This window comes from Pseudorasbora parva, chromosome 13 (genome assembly GCF_024679245.1).
Source record: "Pseudorasbora parva isolate DD20220531a chromosome 13, ASM2467924v1, whole genome shotgun sequence".
NCBI classification, from domain to species: domain Eukaryota; kingdom Metazoa; phylum Chordata; class Actinopteri; order Cypriniformes; family Gobionidae; genus Pseudorasbora; species Pseudorasbora parva.
In genome coordinates this window covers 1,456,032-1,475,748 of record NC_090184.1, presented here as the reverse complement: position 1 = coordinate 1,475,748, position 19,717 = coordinate 1,456,032, and the positions used below count along the sequence as shown (strand labels likewise).

At 40.8% G+C, this 19,717-nt stretch overlaps 1 protein-coding gene across 1 annotated transcript in view; it reads left to right on the top strand.

Annotated features, from left to right (window-relative positions):
• Positions 1-598: 598 nt before the first annotated feature.
• mib2 (MIB E3 ubiquitin protein ligase 2) overlaps positions 599-19,717 on the top strand; it is a 119,616-nt gene continuing 100,497 nt past the window's right edge. Inside the window, exon 1 of the mRNA XM_067412899.1 lies at positions 599-736. Within this exon, the coding sequence (XP_067269000.1) occupies positions 724-736 (13 nt within the window). The 5' untranslated portion in view covers positions 599-723. The remainder of the gene's footprint in view (positions 737-19,717) is intronic.

Sequence of the window (19,717 nt, the reverse complement as noted above, 5' to 3'; positions counted from 1 at the left end):
CTAAAGTTTGAGAGCGTTCCCAGTTAGTTGGTTGCTGAAAGTGTCTATAATAGAACACACACTGATCTATAATATCTAAAGGGATCATCATCATGTGTAGCATATGGAGCGACAACAAGATGGCTCACGAGGACCATCATATGTGGGGAGCGCAGGCAGTGTTCGCGCATGCGCACTGTCCTGTTTCAAACCTAGATTTTACTCAATTATAGTACGGTGCCCCGAAGGTTTACGTAACCTGCATTATAAAGACAATTGTTTATTTAAAACAAGAACATTAATTTAATGACGCACCATATCTAAACAATTACGAATCCGACTACGGCGAAGGATTAGCTCATGAGTATTAATCAAGCGTTGCTTGGTAACCTTCATGGAGCGTCACCTCATTAATATTCATGAGCCCATCTCTCGCCATAGTACGGTTGGTAGATTTGCATACGCACAGGCAGCAGCGGCGTGGGCGTGTCCACTGAACCCACTGCTGCTAGCTCAACTAGCGCGATGTGTTTTGATTTCGATGCTGTATAGATGTTTTTTGTTTTGGTTTTCGTGTGGAATTATTCGCGAACACACACCTCGAGCGGACGCGGAAGCTTCGGCCTGATGATGTCCAGTGGCGTTAGGCTGACGCGCGCGTCCATCGCAGCGCAGTAATAATCGCTCGTAAGCCTGTATAAGCACGTTAATCGGTGGGCCGGTGGAGTTTTCGCGGAAGCATTAATGTTGTCGACAGGTAAGGTGAAAGCACGACTCAATCTGATGTGTTCTGGGAAACGTCTGATTCATAGAACGGTGTCGCGGCCGTGGACACGCTTTACTTCTTTGTTTGAATATTCATATGAATTTGCATGGTTTTCTTCTAAAGAGAATTTGATACATGTTTCTATTGATTATATGTCCCATATTCAGCCAACAAACAATCAATAATATCAGTAAAGGAGAAGAGTAACGTTAGTCCCGCGTACCTCCTGAGTCCTAATAAACATAAGCCACATATGTGGGAACACAACGCAGATATTTACATATCGTATTGGGATGTTTGAGGTTTACTGTAATATATATTGTTTTTTTTTAAATCTTTATTTGGTGTAGCGCACATTGATGGTTCCCTTATGGAAAAGTTTAAAAAATGATGGGTTGTTTCATCCGTTTCGGTCAAATATGGACAAACACATCCATCAACTAGATTTTAAACCCAACCGTCAATTACATTTTTAAACCCAACTGTCATTTTTAAACCCAACTGTCATTTTTAAACCTAACCGTCAATTACATTTTTAAACCCAACAGTCATTTTTAAACCCAACCGTCAATTACATTTTTAAACCCAACTGTCATGTTTAAACCTAACCGTCAATTACATTTTTAAACCCAACTGTCATTTTTAAACTCAACTGTCATTTTTAAACCTAACCGTCAATTACATTTTTAAACCCAACTGTCATTTTTAAACCCAACCGTCAATTACATTTTTAAACCCAACTGTCATTTTTAAACCCAACTGTCATTTTTAAACCTAACCGTCAATTACATTTTTAAACCCAACTGTCATTTTTAAACCCAACTGTCATTTTTAAACCTAACCGTCAATTACATTTTTAAACCCAACCGTCAATTACATTTTTAAACCCAACTGTCATTTTTAAACCCAACCGTCAATGACATTTTTAAACCTAACCGTCAATGACATTTTTAAACCTAACCTTCAATTACATTTTTAAACCCAACTGTCATTTTTAAACCCAACCGTCAATGACATTTTTAAACCTAACCGTCAATGACATTTTTAAACCTAACCTTCAATTACATTTTTAAACCCAACCGTCAATTACATTTTTAAACCCAACCGTCAATTACATTTTTAAACCTAACCGTCAATGACGTTTTTAAACCTAACCTTCAATTACATTTTTAAACCCAACCGTCAATTACATTTTTAAACCTAACCGTCAATTACATTTTTAAACCCAACCGTCAATTACATTTTTAAACCCAACCTTCAATTACATTTTTAAACCCAACCGTCAATTACATTTTTAAACCCAACCGTCAATTACATTTTTAAACCTAACCGTCAATTACATTTTAAAACCCAACCGTCAATTACATTTTAAACCTAACCGTCAATTACATTTTTAAACCTAACCGTCAATTACATTTTAAACCTAACCGTCAATTACATTTTAAACCTAACCGTCAATTACATTTTTAAACCCAACCTTCAATTACATTTTTAAACCCAACCGTCAATTACATTTTTAAACCTAACCGTCAATTACATTTTTAAACTCAACTGTAATTTTTAAACCCAACTGTCATTTTTAAACCTAACCGTCAATTACATTTTTAAACCCAACCGTCAATTACATTTTTAAACCCAACCTTGAATTACATTTTTAAACTCAACTGTCATTTTTAAACCCAACCATCAAACACATTTCTAAGCCCAACTGTCATTTTTAAACCCAACTGTCATTTTTAAACCCAATAGTCAATTACATTTTTAAACTCAACTGTCATTTTTATACCAAACCGTCAATTAAATTTTTAAACTCAACTGTCATTTTTAAACCTAACCGTCAATGACATTTTTAAACCTAACCGTCAATTACATTTTTAAACCCAACTGTCATTTTTAAACCCAACCGTCAATTACATTTTTAAACTCAAGTGTCATTTTTAAACCCAACCATCAAACACATTTTTAAACCCAACTGTCATTTTTAAACCTAACCGTCAATTACATTTTTAAACCCAACCGTCAATTACATTTTTAAACCCAAACGGCAATTACTTTTTTAAACCCAACCGTCATTTTTAAACCCAACCGTCAATTACATTTTTAAACCCAACTGTCCTTTTTAAACCCAACTGTCAATTACATTTTTAAACTCAACTGTCATTTTTAAACCCAACCATCAAACACATTTTTAAACCCAACTGTCATTTTTAAACCTAACCGTCAATTACATTTTTAAACCCAACCTTCAATTACATTTTTAAACCCAACTGTCATTTTTAAACCTAACCGTCAATTACATTTTTAAACCCAACCTTCAATTACATTTTTAAACCCAACCTTCAATTACATTTTTAAACCCAACTGTCATTTTTAAACCTAACCGTCAATTACATTTTTAAACCCAACTGTCAATTACATTTTTAAACTCAACTGTAATTTTTAAACCCAACCATCAAGCACATTTTTAAACCCAACTGTCATTTTTAAACCTAACCGTCAATTACATTTTTAAACCCAACCGTCAATTACATTTTTAAACTCAACTGTCATTTTTAAACCCAACCGTCAATTACATTTTTAAACTCAACTGTCATTTTTAAACCCAACTGTCATTTTCATTTTTAAACCCAACTATCATTTTCATTTTTAAACCCAACTGTCATTTTCATTTTTAAACCCAACTGTCATTTTCATTTTTAAACCCAACCGTTTTTACATTTCTAAACCCAAACGTCAATTACATCTTTAAACCCATCGATCTTTACATTTTTAAACACTTGGTTTAATTTTTTTATTAAGTTTTCTAAACCCAACTGTTGGTTTTACATTTTTGAACTATCTGTTGGGATGTCTATATTTGACCCAGACATGCGATGAAACTATGCAGCATTTAGAGTGTGGCGTGTAGAGTATATTCCCAATATATCATTGTGTTATCTCTTTATTATTCCATGTCTTTTGTAAATATAGTATTACCATGGCATCACATCAATGAAATATTTCCATTGCAAAAAAGTTCTTTATAGTGGAAAAAAAGGTTCTTTAGATTAAAATGTTCTAAAGATGGTTCTTTTAAAAACTGATATTTGAAAGGTCCTAGACATGTTTCTTCTATGGCATCACGATGACCTTGAGCGCTTTATTTGTAAGAGTGCTTGTCAAACGCGTATATCAGGGCCTTTTGTGTACAGTGATGTCTGTTTAATTGTGATTTGTCAAAAGCATTCATTAAAAGGACAGCAGGTTTATTTAGAAGGTCAGGGAGGCCTGTTTTTATTGGTCAGCTAACAAAGCAGTTGACGAAGCAGAGACATATAATATCTGCCAGAGTAATGCAGATTCAGGGGTTTCGTTGTAGTTCTAGACCTTTCATTTCTGTTCTGCATCCTTGGGTATGAATATTTCAAATCTCATGATTTTCATCACAGTAGTAAAGGTGTGGTTAACCCGTGTTTACTCTGTCATACAGACGGTGACGATTCATCATTCTTTAAATCAGCTGTTGAATGACCATTAGTCTTTATTATGTTTCCCCCAAGCTAACTCACCAGACTCCTCCCACACCCTCTTCTGATTGGCTGTGATTTTGGTTGAGTGCAGTGTGCTTGTAGAGACTCCGCCCACACCCTCTTCTGATTGGCTGTGATTTTAGGTTGAGTGCAGTGTGCTTGTAGAGACTCCGCCCACACGCTCTTCTGATTGGCTGTGATTTTGGTTGAGTGCAGTGTGCTTGCAGAGACTCCGCCCACACTCTCTTCTGATTGGCTGTGATTTTAGGTTGAGTGCAGTGTGCTTGCAGAGACTCCGCCCACACGCTCTTCTGATTGGCTGTGATTTTGGTTGAGTGCAGTGTGCTTGCAGAGACTCCGCCCACACTCTCTTCTGATTGGCTGTGATTTTGGTTGAGTGCAGTGTGCTTGCAGAGACTCCGCCCATACACTCTTCTGATTGGCTGTGATTTTAGGTTGAGTGCAGTGTGCTTGCAGAGACTCCGCCCACACTCTCTTCTGATTGGCTGTGATTTTGGTTGAGTGCAGTGTGCTTGCAGAGACTCCCCCCACACTCTCTTCTGATTGGCTGTGATTTTGGTTGAGTGCAGTGTGCTTGCAGAGACTCCGCCCACACGCTCTTCTGATTGGCTGTGATTTTGGTTGAGTGCAGTGTGCTTGCAGAGACTCCGCCCACACGCTCTTCTGATTGGCTGTGATTTTGGTTGAGTGCAGTGTGCTTGCAGAGACTCCGCCCACACGCTCTTCTGATTGGCTGTGATTTTGATCAACAAGTCAAGTTCTGATGCAGAAAAGACACACTTCACCTTTAAATCTCACAAGCCTTAAACACACATCGCACAGCATCAGTTTGAAGTTAATTTTATGTTGGACATAAATGTTGTGACTCGAAGCCAAACCGAAGTCATCATCATGTGAGTTCTGCCCAGGTCATTCCTGTATGAATCAGACTCTCTGCGTGTAAGGGTGAAGCACGTGTTGTCTGTCTTACAGTGACGGATGCTTTTTTTGCTATCAGACTTTTTTAGGTTCCTGCAGGGCTCCAGGAGTTTAAGGAACTGTTTTTTCCAGTCTATAACTTCTGGGAATGTGCGGGACGGTCCCAAGGCATCCATGCATCATTCGCTCATCAGCTGCTAATAAGAGTTGCGTAACGCCAGGGCGCGACTGTAGCAAGCTGCCACTCAGCATTCCTTCTTCTTATCAACACACAAAGCCAAAAGACTGTTTGGCCTCATAGCCTATTAAAGAAATACTTCACCCAAAAATAAACACAACTTGTCCTCATTTAACCCGTCCCCGTTATTGCCTGTTTCGCATATCACATATTTTAGAAATGACCATAAACGAGGAGTCATTCGAAAGCTTGGAAACGGTCCTTTAAAACCTTCAAGCGGCTCATTTTTTGAGAGATCAACTTCAAATTTGGACTAGGGCTACAGCTATCGATTCTTTTAGTAATCGAGTATTCTGCCGATTATATTGGATAATAGTTACTTTTTTCTTTATTAAAGAGCAATACTAAATAAATAAGACCAGCATTTTAAAATTAACATCTAATTTGTTTTCTTTTTAGAAAAATTAGTTTTATTGCTGAACTTGCATACATTAATAACTGTGAACTAAATAATTTGAATGCATAAAATTGCCATATTATATAAAAATCAATTTCAAATTACTCTAAAAATCTCAATATAGTACAATCTAAAACTAAGCACGTTTTCACACCTGAAAGTCCGCACCGAGGTCCGAACCAAAGTTCGTGTTTTGATGTATTGTATGCGTTTGGTTAGTTTTGGTTTGCTTTCACATTGCAGTTATGTCAGCGCACTAAAGAACTTTACACTCGCACTGGCGTCCTGTCGTCATCATCTATGTGGGCTGATCTGAACATTGATTGGTTTGTTAGCTAACGTGCGTCTGACGTCAGTGTGTTGTCAATTCGGCGGCTAACTTTGACCAGAATGAATGAACAGACGCATATCGTTGCCAATACTGTTAATATTATGGCATTACTATACTATAAGCACCAACTATACTCGAGGCTAATTCACCAAATGAACGTCCTCGCTGTGCATTATCGGCGCCGACAGGAAAGGAGGAGAAGACTAGACTACTTTTTTAGCCAAACAATTTATTTTGTTTTGTAGTTATGCTTAAATATAATGTTATTTTTAAATTTCATCTAGTTTATATTGATTATGAACGCGCACAGATGTGCAATATATGTCAAAGACATCGGGTCAGAAATGATTTTGACCACTTCATTAAGTTTTGTTTTGTAGAAAGCTTTGCATAAATTGTATCTTCATTTTAATAAATGTTTCATCATTTGCCTGAATTTAATAAATAAGCTTTAATGAATATTAGGGCTGGGCGATAGAAAATGTTCGATATAAAAATCGTTTTTATATTAGGCTCTATCGCTTACGCCACGATAAGGCATTTACGGCAGAATTTTACGTCAAGATGCACCTCACGCCACGGCATGCCCATGCACGCTGCAATACATAAACACACATGGAGGAAGACGGTAGTAGACGCGGTTCAGACTAGGGGTGTGCACGAATATTCGAATAGTCGAATATTCGATATGTAATTAACATTCGAAAACTAAAAATACTATTCGAATTTTATTTTGTTAATTGGCTGGCAGTAAATGCAGTTGTAGCAGATATCAAGTGGTACCCTCAGGACAGAAGGACAGCCAAACATGGATGAGATGAAGGATGTACATTTATTTACTTTGAAAGAAAAACTAGGTTGGAGCAAAATTAGAAAACACACACACTGGAAGGCCTACTGTCTCACTCCGCACTTCCCCGTCTGCATTCACAGTCAGACTGAGCGCGAACGCTTAAAGAGGAAGCGGCATCCTAAGGTGCGCCACTAATTAAGGCCCCACCTACAACAATTGGTAGGAACTCCCGACTGGAACCATTGAAAATGAAACATAAATAACAATGAAAGGGTAACATTAAGTTGTGATGAAGTTAAAACATTTACAAAAATATTTCTTTCAACACAAATAAGGTAAGGTAAAATAAAATAATAAAAGTAGGATGACATAAAATAAAAAGTCACAAGCAACTGGCTACACAGTGCATCCATGAGAAATCCCTCTAAATCTCGCAGTTATATCTCAATCCACTGGGTGGCGTTGTGGAGCAGGTTAATAAGTTAAGTGCATTTGATCACAATGTCGTCGTCTGCCTCGCAATGTTTGGAATTAACGTTACTTCGATGAAAATTGAAAATGCTGTTACAAAATGGAGTTACTTTTGATGAAATCAATTACTGAAACTGAGTTATAATAATATCACCACCACAAACGAGAATCACATGAAATCCAAACACCAGTGGAATGAGCGATCACTGCTCAGGTAAGCTCATCTGTAGTTACCCCGAGTGCGAGTGAGATAACTTATGATAGCAAAATGATCTCGAGACAAATGCTTCCTTTAAAGTTCTTTGAGGGTTTATGAACAGAAAACACAAAGTTCTTCACTCAAACTTCACTTAACCGTTATCTTTGTCTCCGCAACGCCTGTCAGTGGCGCATTTTCTCACCCGAGAATAATTTCATAATCCAATAATATTATAGTTTCTCTCTACATGAAAATGTGAAACAATACAAAGTAAACACATCAGCCATATCAAACACACACACACACAGGTCGGTAGGCTATAGCCTATTGACGTTTGTGTGTGTGTGTGTGTGTGTGTGTTTGTACGTCACGCTAACTGACGCGCTCTGCGCTCGTGCTTCTTGAGCTTATAATGCTTTTGTTCTTTAGGCATTTTTTTACACACTGTTTAATGTTTTAAAAACCTTAAGATATAACGTAAGCGTGTTGTGTACATTGCCTAATCATAAGCTTGTTCAGAAATGGTGACGACATGTTTAGAGAAAAAAAGAAAGAAACATTTCTCATTTTCTCAAAATACCTAATTTAAATAAACGAATATTCGAATATTCGATTTTTATGAGCCCAAATATTCGAATACAATATTTTGGGAAAATGCCCATCCCTAGTTCAGACCAGGGTAATTCTCAGAGTAATTATGCCAGAGTGGGGGCATAAGCACTCAAAACAAACTTCAGACACAGACGCTGCAGCGGGCTTTTACGCGTGGCACACCATATAGCCATATATTGAAATATTTTAATGGCAGGTGTAGGGATGGCGAAAACTAAACGTTTCCTCGACCGACCACCGAGCCTCATTAGGTTAACCGATTAGTTTAAAATATGCTGCGCTATTTGAAATAACAGCCGCGAGCCGCGCTCGCTCGCTCTCTCTCTCTCTCTCTCTCTCTCTCTCTCTCTCTCTCTGCCGCCTCCCTTCCACTCACGTCACTTTTTTTAAATCCCCCACAGCGCGAAACATGAGTCCCGCAAACGCGGCGCCGAGGAGCTTGTTTGTAATCTGAGGACAATGGCTCATTAGTTTCGAAATGGTTTGGTCAAGGTGATGGCGTTGAAGACAAAGGCCTTTGTCTGGCGTTAGAAGCTCATTTGAAACATTGCCGCGGCTCATTTAAGAAATTGACAGCTCCGAAGAGACGCCGCTTTAGCTCGAGATAGTGCTAACAATAATAAAGAAAGACGATCGACACCTTATGTGTTTCCACTGAAATGCAGATGTAATATCGAGGCGATTTATGAAAATTGAGTGCGAGGGATTTCTTCACTTCACACACAAAAAGATTTCGTAATGAGATGGCTAACTGTAGTAGCGTTTACTCCACTGTATAATAGCCTAATTTAGAGATCACTTTTTCTTTTTTTTAACCGACAACTTTGATCGGTTAACGTTGATACGATCAACCATCGGTCAAACGGTCATCGGTTAACATCCCTATAGGCAGGTGTTAACTTTACCAACAGTCTTGCTGGAAAAAAAGGTTCTAAATCAAATAAAAATGTAGTCCATACTACCTTTATTTGTTTTGTATATCATTTCAAACTGCATTTCCACGTTGCAATTTTGTATAAACTATTCATAAACTTAATTAACAGAAAAATTGCTATATCGTTATCGGGATATCAAATGAGCTATATCGGGATATGAAATTTTGGCCATATCGCCCAGCCCTAATGAATAATATAGCAGACAAACCCTGACGGTGCGATCATTTGTGTTGCACATTAACTGGAGCGGTCTCATAAATAAACCGAAACTCAGCATATAGGCTACTTGTCTCACAGACATGAGAAATATATAAAAAGCTCGAAAATAAATAGTCAAGCAGAGCACGCTGTTCCCGCGAGCTGACTGAGCGGTTGTGTTTAAAATGCTGCTCGCTCCATCACTGCATGTGCTGTGAGTTTAATCTGTTTTTTCACTAATCCTACTATGATAAAGAATATCGGCCGATATTAGGGCTGGGCGATATGGCCAAAATTTCATATCCCGATATAGCTCATTTGATATCCCGATAACGATATACATAACGATATAGCAATTTTTCTGTTAATTCAGTTTATGAATAGTCTATACAAAATTGCAATGTGGAAATGCAGTTTGAAATGATATACAAAACAAATAAAGGTAGTATGGACTACATTTTTATTTTATTTAGAACCTTTTTTTTAAAGCAAGACTGTTGGTAAAGTTAACACCTGCCTAGGGATGTTAACCGATGAACGTTTGACCGATGGCTGACCGTATCAACGTTAACCGATCAAAGTTGTCGGTTAAAATAAATAAAAAAGTGATCTCTAAATTAGGCTATTATAGACAGTGGACTAAACGCTACTACAGTTGGCCGTTTCAATCCAAAATGTTTTTGTGTGATTGAACATATCCCTCGCACTCAATTTTTCATAACTCGCCTGTTGTACTTAATAAACCAATAAAAACATTTGGCGCGAGGTTACAGCGTTTGGGTTTGCGCGCTCACAAGGTTTGCAAAAAGTAAACACTCGAGGTTAGAGCCAGAGCAGACGACAGTATGAAGCGTGCATTCCGCATAAAATGGGCTTACATTTGGAAATATATTACATCTTCATTTCAGTGGTAACACATAAGGTGTTGATCGTCTTTCTTTATTATTGTTAGCACTACCTCGAACTAAAGCGGCGTCTCTTCGGAGCTGTCATTTTCTTAAATGAGCCGCGGCAATGATTCAAATGAGCTTCTAACGCTGGACAAACGCCTTTATTTTTCAACGCGATCACCTTGTATCCAAACCATTTCGAAACTAATGAGCCATTTGTCCTCTGATTACAAACAAGCTCCTTTGCGGCGCGTTTGCGGGACTCGTGTTTCGCGCTGTGTGGGATTTAAAAAAGTGACGTGAGTGGAAGGGAGGCGGCAGCGCTAGGACAGTGCGCGCGCGCGCGTGTGTGTGAGTGAGTGAGAGAGAGACAGAGGGAGCGCGGCTCGCGGCTGTTATTTCAAATAGCGCCGCATATTTTAAACTAATCGGTTAACCGGTTTCAACCGGCTAATGAGGCGGTGGTCGGTCAGGAAAATGTTTAGTTTTCGCCATCCCTACACCTGCCATTAAAATATTTCAATATATGGCTATGGTGTGCCACGCGTAAAAGCCCGTTGCAGCGTCTGTGTCTGAAGTGTGTTTTGAGCGCTTATGCCACTATTCTGGCATAATTACTCTGAGAATTACCCTGGTCTGAACCGCGTCTACTACCGTCTTCCTCCATGTTTGTTTATGTATTGCAGCGTGCATGGGCATGCCGTGGCGTGAGGTCATAAACGCCTTATCGTGACGTAAGCGATAGAGCCTTAAGTAAAACGATAGACATTTTCTATCGTCCAGACGATATATTTCGTCATATCGCCCAGCCCTAGCCGATATATCAATATTACACTTTTTCTTACTCCCTAATATCGGCTTCAAATACCCATATTGGTCGGGCTTTAATATATTCTACAGTTCACTCACATCTATTTTTAGTCTCAAATGCTGTGAAATGCTCACACTGAGAAACCGCTCTAGGAAGTCACTATGCACTTAAACTCTCTAAATGACCTCTGACCTGTTTCCTATGGGCTCATGAGCCTCACATCTGAGGGCTGTTGTCTTCAGATGTGATGATGTGAATTAGGGCTGCACAATATTGAAAACAAATTACATTGTGATATTTTTTCCCCCAACGATATTAAGAGCCATCAATCCTGGCTACAGTCAATAATTCCCATTCTGTGATATTAATAATTTCACTAATAAGCAAGCTTCATTACAAGTGACAAAAAGAAATGTTGGAAAGTATGTGTGATCCTGAAACTAAACCTCCAGTAGGTGGCAGCAGGTGACCGTCTGAATGAGTGAGTCAACGAGTCGTTCATTCAAACACTGAATCGTTCAGTAACACACTTGTGTTGTTGCTGTGAGTGAGACGCGTTACGGGTCTGCTGTGAACGATTTTCGCTGCTGAAATAGAACAAAAACACTAAATATTGCATCTAAAATGTAAGTGCCTTTAAGTGAATGTTAGTTAGTTGTTTATGGAGCTGTCATATGAAATCAGTGTCATATGAACTGATATGAACACATTCAGTCGTGATGGTCTTCAGGAAAACGCTCTAGTGTTGAGATTTCTCCTCGAGAGGCTGCACGAGCGTCAACAGATCGACCTTATTATCGTCAGTTCATTATATATTATTATCCACTATCGATCGCCACTTACACTAAACTAATGCACTTGTAAACATTCTTGCCTTTGGTGATTCGCTAGCTGTTTTTTGTTTTTTGTATTTGTCGTAAAGAGCTTTGTGGTGGCGTTTTAAAGGGATACTTCAGCGCTGGGAAGATGAATCTGTATTTAAACCGGGTCATCAATGCAGTAGAAATGTGAAATTATTTTTGAATTTGGTGTCTTCTAGACTGAGAAAAGACAGAAAATGTATTTTTGTCCCATGGGGATGAAAGACTACAATTCCCAGAATGCTTCGCTGCCCTGTGAGGCCATTCCCAACACCACCAACTTCATTACTGTGACAGAGTTAGAGAAGACACTACAATTAAAAACTGAACGTGTCTGTTCAATATAACGAGTGAGTCACCGCGCGAGTCTCACAGCCCTGAGCACTGACTGCACGAATGATGAGAGCTGAGGTAATCGCGACTACACTCGCGGCATACATTCACAACGCGAGTTCAGTCTGGCACGCGTTTCAGTTCATGCCTTTACAAGCTTAACTTTCATAGAAATGAATTTGAGAAGTTAAAAGACTTACATTGCTCACCATAGCTCCGTTTAAATGATCCTGTCTGCAAGCTGAGCTCTCCCTGCCAGCTGAGTGTTATCTCCATCCCCCATGCGCAGATTCAAAACATGCGGAAATGGCTCCCTCTGCTGGCTGTAGTCTTTAGCCTCTGGGCAAGCATTCCTCCTATGATGCAAAAATCGTCATTTTGCATCATAGGAGGAATTTTTCCAGAAATAAAATGCATAAATCTCTTGTCTCAGGGAGATATGAGGGGGGAAAGCACAATAATTTGAATATTCTCCAGGGTTTCTACTGATACAAAGCCATATGCTAATCGCTGAAGTAACCCTTTAAGTGATCAGACGGTGATCATGGTGGTGTTTTCTTGTTTTTTGGCCACAACTTTCTGACACTCCAAGCAAAGTACCTCTTTTTGGTCAACATCCTGCTTTTTGTATCCGAAATAGTCCTAAAAGGATGATTTCTTGTACAATACCTTTTTTTTTTTTTTTGCGGCGGATCCTCTTCGTCGCGCATTTTAGCAGTGAATGTTTGGCCGTGAGCGATGAGCAGCGGCACAGCGAACCAATCACAGTGCAGGCTCGTGGAACGGGCATGTCCCTCCAGCAACACACTCGTGTTTACTGTGAGCTACCGTTCTCTTAATACACCATGGGCTACGACCCTTCACACCGCATGTGCCGGCGATGGGACTATCACATGTGCACATCGCGATGCTTAAACAGAATATCGTTCAGCCCTAATGTGAATGCATTGATGTTTGGTCTGATGTTGACACCGAATCAAGAGGAGGGTTGTGCGTAAGGTCCAGATATGACTGTTGATTGAGGATGGGTCTAGAGCGTATGACTCCTGGAGGAAGTCTTCTCATCTCTTTCCATCTTTGCATCTATTCAAAACATCCCCTGTGCACATGCTCAGCGCTGACTTTATTTTCATATGGAAATATAATTTACATGTGTTATGTTTAAAGCTAAATCTCTTACGTTTTTTGTGTTCACAGTTGACAGTATGTGTCATTAGCCGCAATATCTTTACAGATTTGTGCAAAACTTTTCGATGAAAAACTTGTGAAATGACGTCATTTCCATTACCCGATGTTATGCGACTAAAACGTCTTTTTTCCTCTCATGATAAGTCATTCCGAACATTATGGCCCGTACTGGTTTATGTCGGCTATATCCAGCCACCGCACTAGCTATCATTATTAATGAAGGAGACACGGGCGTGTTATAGTCAAGCATTAATTAAAATTAAGAGCGAAATGTTTTCATTTTTTTCGTTATTTTGTCTTGAAATTTTGTTCGTTGGAAATATAAACTGATTTTAAAAATGCTTTTGAAATAAAAAACTTTCCATTTAATAAACAAAATACATATGAAACGAAGACAGCGTTTGGAGTGCATGCAGAATAATCCGTTCCCTGAATCCACCTCATGTCATGAGAGCGTAAAAACTTTTATATATATATATTATAAAAACTTTTATTGCGATTATATGAGAGTTTTTGCGAAATTTACGCATATTTTCAATTTGCAATTTCAGTTTGCGCAATTTTAAAGGGTAAAGGAAATGCGGATATTGTTTGAGCTTGTTTAATCGTAGCGTGTGTGTGTGTGTGTGTGTGTGTGTGTGTGTGTGTGTGTGTGTGTGTGTGTGATCGAGATAAACACCGGCGTTTTTATTTCTTCTGTATTGGCTGAGGACTGTGAGGGGTTTTCAGACGTACCGTATATCACTATACTCGCCAACACGTGCGTTTGGACATCATGTTGTATGTATTTCAGCATTTAAGTGCAGTAATACGATTATTTTGGTACTCGCAAGCTGTTTGAGAATTTAGGTCCTGGATTTAATCATTAACCCGTAAATGCATACCTCGTTTCGTTAGCGACCCGGGACGTCATTCACTACCCTCCTCCTCCTCCTCCTCCTACTCCTCCTCCTCCTCCTCCTCCTCCTCCTCCTCCTCTTTCATTTTTTAAAGTTAGACATCAACCTTCTTAGTACTCCTCAATCAATCCATTTTAAACAATATAACAAGAAAAAAATAATATGGATGGATTGATGGATGGAAGGGTGGATGAATGGGTGGGTGGATGGATGGATGGACGGGTGGGTGGGTGGATGGATGGACGGGTGGATGGATTGATGGATGGACGGGTGGGTGGGTGGATGGATGGACGGGTGGGTGGGTGGATGGATGGACGGGTGGGTGGGTGGATGGGTGGATTGGACGGGTGGGTGGATGGACGGACGGGTGGGTGGATGGATAGATGGACGGGTGGGTGGGTGGATGGATGGACGGACGGGTGGGTGGGTGGATGGATGGACGGGTGGGTGGGTGGATGGATGGATGGATGTACGGGTGGGTGGATAGATGGATGGATGGATGGATGGACGGGTGGGTGGGTGGGTGGATGTACGAGTGGTGGGTGGATGGATGGACGGACGGACGTATGGGTGGGTGGATGGATGGATGGACGGACGTATGGGTGGGTGGATGGATGGATGGACGGCGGATGGGTGGGTGGGTGGCTGGATGGGTAGATAGACGGACGGACGGACGGACGGGTGGGTGGGTGTATGGATAGATTGGTGGGTGGGTGTATTGATGGGTGGGTGGGTGGGTGGGTGGGTGGCTGGATGGATGGACGGACGGACGGACGTGTGGGTGGATGGATGGATGGACGGACGGATGGGTGGGTGGGTGGCTGGATGGGTAGATGGACGGACGGACGGGTGGGTGGGTGGATGGATAGATTGGTGGGTGGGTGTATTGATGGGTGGGTGGGTGTATTGATGGATGGATGGGTGGGTGGGTGGGTGTATTGATGGATGGACGGGTGGGTGGGTGGATGGATAGATTGGTGGGTGGGTGTATGGATGGGTGGGTGGGTGTATTGATGGGTGGGTGGGTGGATGGATGGACGGACGGACGTATGGGTGGATGGATGGATGGACGGACAGATGGGTGGGTGGGTGAATGGGTGGGTGGACGGATGGATGGATGGATAGACGGATGGATGAATGGATGGATGGATGGGTGGATGGATGGATGGATGGAGGGATGGATGGATGGATGGATAGACGGATTGATGAATGGATGGATGGATGGATGGATGGATGGATGGGTGGATGGATGGATGGAGGGATGGATGGATGGATGGATGGATAGACGGATTGATGAATGGATGGATGGATTGATGGGTGGGCGGATGAATGGGTTGATGGGTGTGTTGATGGATGGATGGATAGGTTGATGGATGGATGGATGGGTTGATGTGTGATGGATGGATGGATGGATAGGTTGATGGATGGGTGGATGGGTGGATGGATGGATGGATAGGTTGATGGGTTGATGTGTGGATGGATGGATGGATGGATGGGTGGGTGGATGGATAGGTTGATGGGTGGATGGATGGATAGGTTGATGGGTGGATGGATGGATAGGTTGATGGGTGGATGGATGGATGGATAGGTTGATTGGTGGATGGATGGATAGGTTGATGGGTGGGTGGATGGATGGATAGGTTGATGGGTTGATGTGTGGATGGATGGATGGATGGATGGATGGATGGATGGGTGGGTGGGTTGGGTGGATGGATGGATGGATGGATAGGTTGATGGATGGATAGGTTGATGGGTGGATGGATGTATGGATGGATAGGTTGATGGATGGATAGGTTGATGGGTGGATGGATGGATAGGTTGATGGATGGATGGATGGATGGATGGATAGGTTGATGGGTGGATGGATGGATAGGTTGATGGATGGATGGATGGATGGATAGGTTGATGGGTGGATGGATGGATAGGTTGATGGGTGGGTTGATGGGTGGGTGGATGGGTGGATGGATGGATGGATGGATGGATGGATGGATGGATGGATGGATGGATGGGTAGGTTGATGGATGGATAGGTTGATGGGTGGATGGATGGATGGATGGATGGATGGATGGATGGATGGATGGATGGATGGATGGGTAGGTTGATGGATGGATAGGTTGATGGGTGGATGGATGGATGGATGGATAGGTTGATGGGTGGATGGATGGATAGGTTGATGGATGGATGGATGGATGGATGGTTTAATCAAAAACGTCTTAATTAAATTAATAAAACCAACTTAATTAATTAATTTGTTTACAATAATAGGGCCCTATGAAATGTTTCCCCCTCAGAAATTGTGTGTTGTGTATTTTAGTTTTTCTGGTAATCAAATGAAGGCATAAAACATGAATTTATATTGAATCAAATGAAATATGAATAAACCCTTTCATTTTTTGGCAGACAGACAAAGTGCTGCACAACAGAGTTTACTGTTGAAATTATCGGTCGATCTGAGCATCTCTGCAATAAATGATAAATCCACCATTATTTACTCACCCTCATCCTCAACACACCTGAGAGAGATGTTATCTCTTCAGCGGAAGAATCGCTTTATGAATACTCTGGTTGTTCTTTCCCTTGTATATCTGTATTCTGTAAAGCCTGAGAATTACAACAGATCACCAGAAAACAAGGATGAAAGAAGTTCATGAACCCTTTACATTGCGAGTAGATGTTCACTCTGGGTGACCAAATAATATCTATCAGTAGCCATTGGCTATCCTTTAGGTGAGTGTGTAATAAAGTATATCAGTCTGGCGACTAAACTAATAAAAATGTACTAGCCAGAGGCGATTCTATTGCCAAGGTGTGCGGTTGTTCATAGTCTTGTGAAGCGATTGAGAAGGGATTTACTGAAATCTCGCCCTAGTGTGAGTGAGAGTAAATAATGACTATAGAGTAAGTGTGCTGTTCCTGACACTGTCCGTGTGGAAAACAGGCGAGCGAGTGTGTGCCGAGACGAGAGGAAAGCCAGACCCACTCCTGATATAAACCCAGTGATGGTCTTGATGAAGTCTGGCCTGATGTTTACATTCTCCTCTCGTAGTTGAGAATGGCATCGCTGCGCTCCCTCATAAAGATCTCTGGAAATAAACACACAAGTTAAAGAAATAAATAAATAGCTTTTTTTCATGCAGAATAATTACAGTTCAGATGGATGGTATTTATAACTTGCTATTTTGCAAGTTCTTCTACTTAGAAATCATGGCGGGCTGAAATTGTCATCATAGGTGCATGTCCACTGTAAGAGACATAGTTAAAAAAATCATACTTTGTGATTTCTGGATTTTTTATAGATTATTTATTTGTATGATACACCTGCAAATAAGTATTTGAACACCTGAGAAAATCGATGTTAATATTTGGTACAGTAGCCTTTGTTTGCAATCACAGTGGTCAAACGTTTCCTGGAGTTTTTCCACAGGTTTGCACTGCTGGAGGGATTCTGGCCCACTCCTCCGCACAGGTCTTCTGTAGATCCGTCAGGTTTCTGGCCCGTCGCTGAGAAACACAGAGTTTGAGCTCCTCCAAAGATTCTCTATTGGGTTTAGGTCTGGAGACCGGCTAGGCCACGCCAGAACCTTGATATGCTTCTGACAGAGCCACTCCTTGGTTATCCTGGCTGTGCTTCGGGTCATTGTCATGTTGGAAGACCCAGCCCCGACCCATCTTCAATGCTCTAACTGAGGGAAGGAGGTTGTTCCCCTAAATCTTGCAGTACATGGCCCCGGTCATCCTCTCCTTAATACAGTGCAGTCGCCCTGTCCCATGTGCAGAAAAACACCCCCACAGCATGATGCTGCCGCCCCCAAACTGAGCAGATTGTGAAATACTCAGACCGGCCCGTCTGGCACCAGCAACCATGCCACGCTCAAAACGGCTTAAATCACCTTTCTTTCCCATTCTGACATTCAGTTTGGGGTTCAGGAGATTGTCTTGACCAGGACCACAGCCCTAAATGCACTGAAGCAGCTGCCATGTGATTGGCTGATTAGATAACTGCATTAATGAGAAATTGAACAGGTGTTCCTAATAATCCTTTAGGTGGGTGTGTATGTATATATATATAAGGAATAATTGACTTTAGAAAAATAATGCGAATGCGAATTGGACGCAGTTATTTATCCTAACTTCACCCTCACACTTTGTCATGATAATGACAGATTTCATCTCAATGAGAAATCTCATCCCATTGTAGTCTGGTGAGATCGCGTCACACCCCTACTGTTCACACTGCAGCAGCAAACTCAGTGATGTCAGTCATCGTAATGATCTTTATATTCCTTCTTCATCTGTATCTGTAATGTTAACCCTCACTGGTAATAGAATGAAGTATATGTCTTCTGCTACACACACAAAAGTATGTACTTTCCCTTTACAAAAAGAGTACGTACTTTTAGGTCGTAGTATAAGCAGGCGAATTGGGAAAAATAATCTTGTTTTCGGTTTGAATTAAGATGATTTTTCTCACCCCATTGGCAGATTATTTATCTTATTTTAAGTAATTTTGAGTTATATTTTCCAAAAACATGACAATTACTTTTGCTTGTCTAGTAAATACTTCTTGTTTTAAGAATTTTTAGATGTTTGGACTAAAAACAAGACAAAAATACTGAGAAAGAAGAGCATTTTTTGCAGTGCGATGTTTCTTATCGTTTGAGGAAATCCTGCAGTTTATGATCTTGAAAGATTAGCGCTCCGGTTTCAGATCCGTCAGAGAGGCTTTAATGCTGGAGCTCTGATGAAGCAGATGATTTGGTTCTGGTGGGGCTGCGGTTATGCCTCATGTTTGGAGCTCTTTATTAGAGATGACATTAGAGTTCGACTGAAGCGGCTGTCAGCTCAGGCCAAAGACTAATCGATCTAGAGCCCTACAGCAACTACAGACTTGTTCTTTACTCACAATCTGAGCCTGTCACAGACCATAATAATGTCAGCGTCATGTGGCCATTGAGTGTAGTTTGGCCTCCTCAAAGCATCCTATAAGTGTTGTCATATGCACCATTTCAGGGCTCGACATTAACTCTTGTCTGGGACAAGTGGATTTTTTGAGGGGGCAGTGAAAGTGAATTTTACTCTCCCAACGGACAAGCGGATTAAAACGGCAATAACCAAAAATAACTAGGAAATCACCAAAATGCAAGAACGATTCTGCATTCATTTAGTGTTAGTGGCAATCGATAGTGGTGTAAGGCCGCCCAAATCGTCCCAATGAAGGCTATCGATCGGCGGGTGAAGTTCGCTGCGCGTTCGGTCTTTTCAGCGGGGCAAAGGGGATTTTATTCAAATTTCTCTTAATCTGACTCCATTTAATCATAATGTAGAATTTAGGTTAGAATGCCAATTGGTTATTTGGTCATTTATATTGA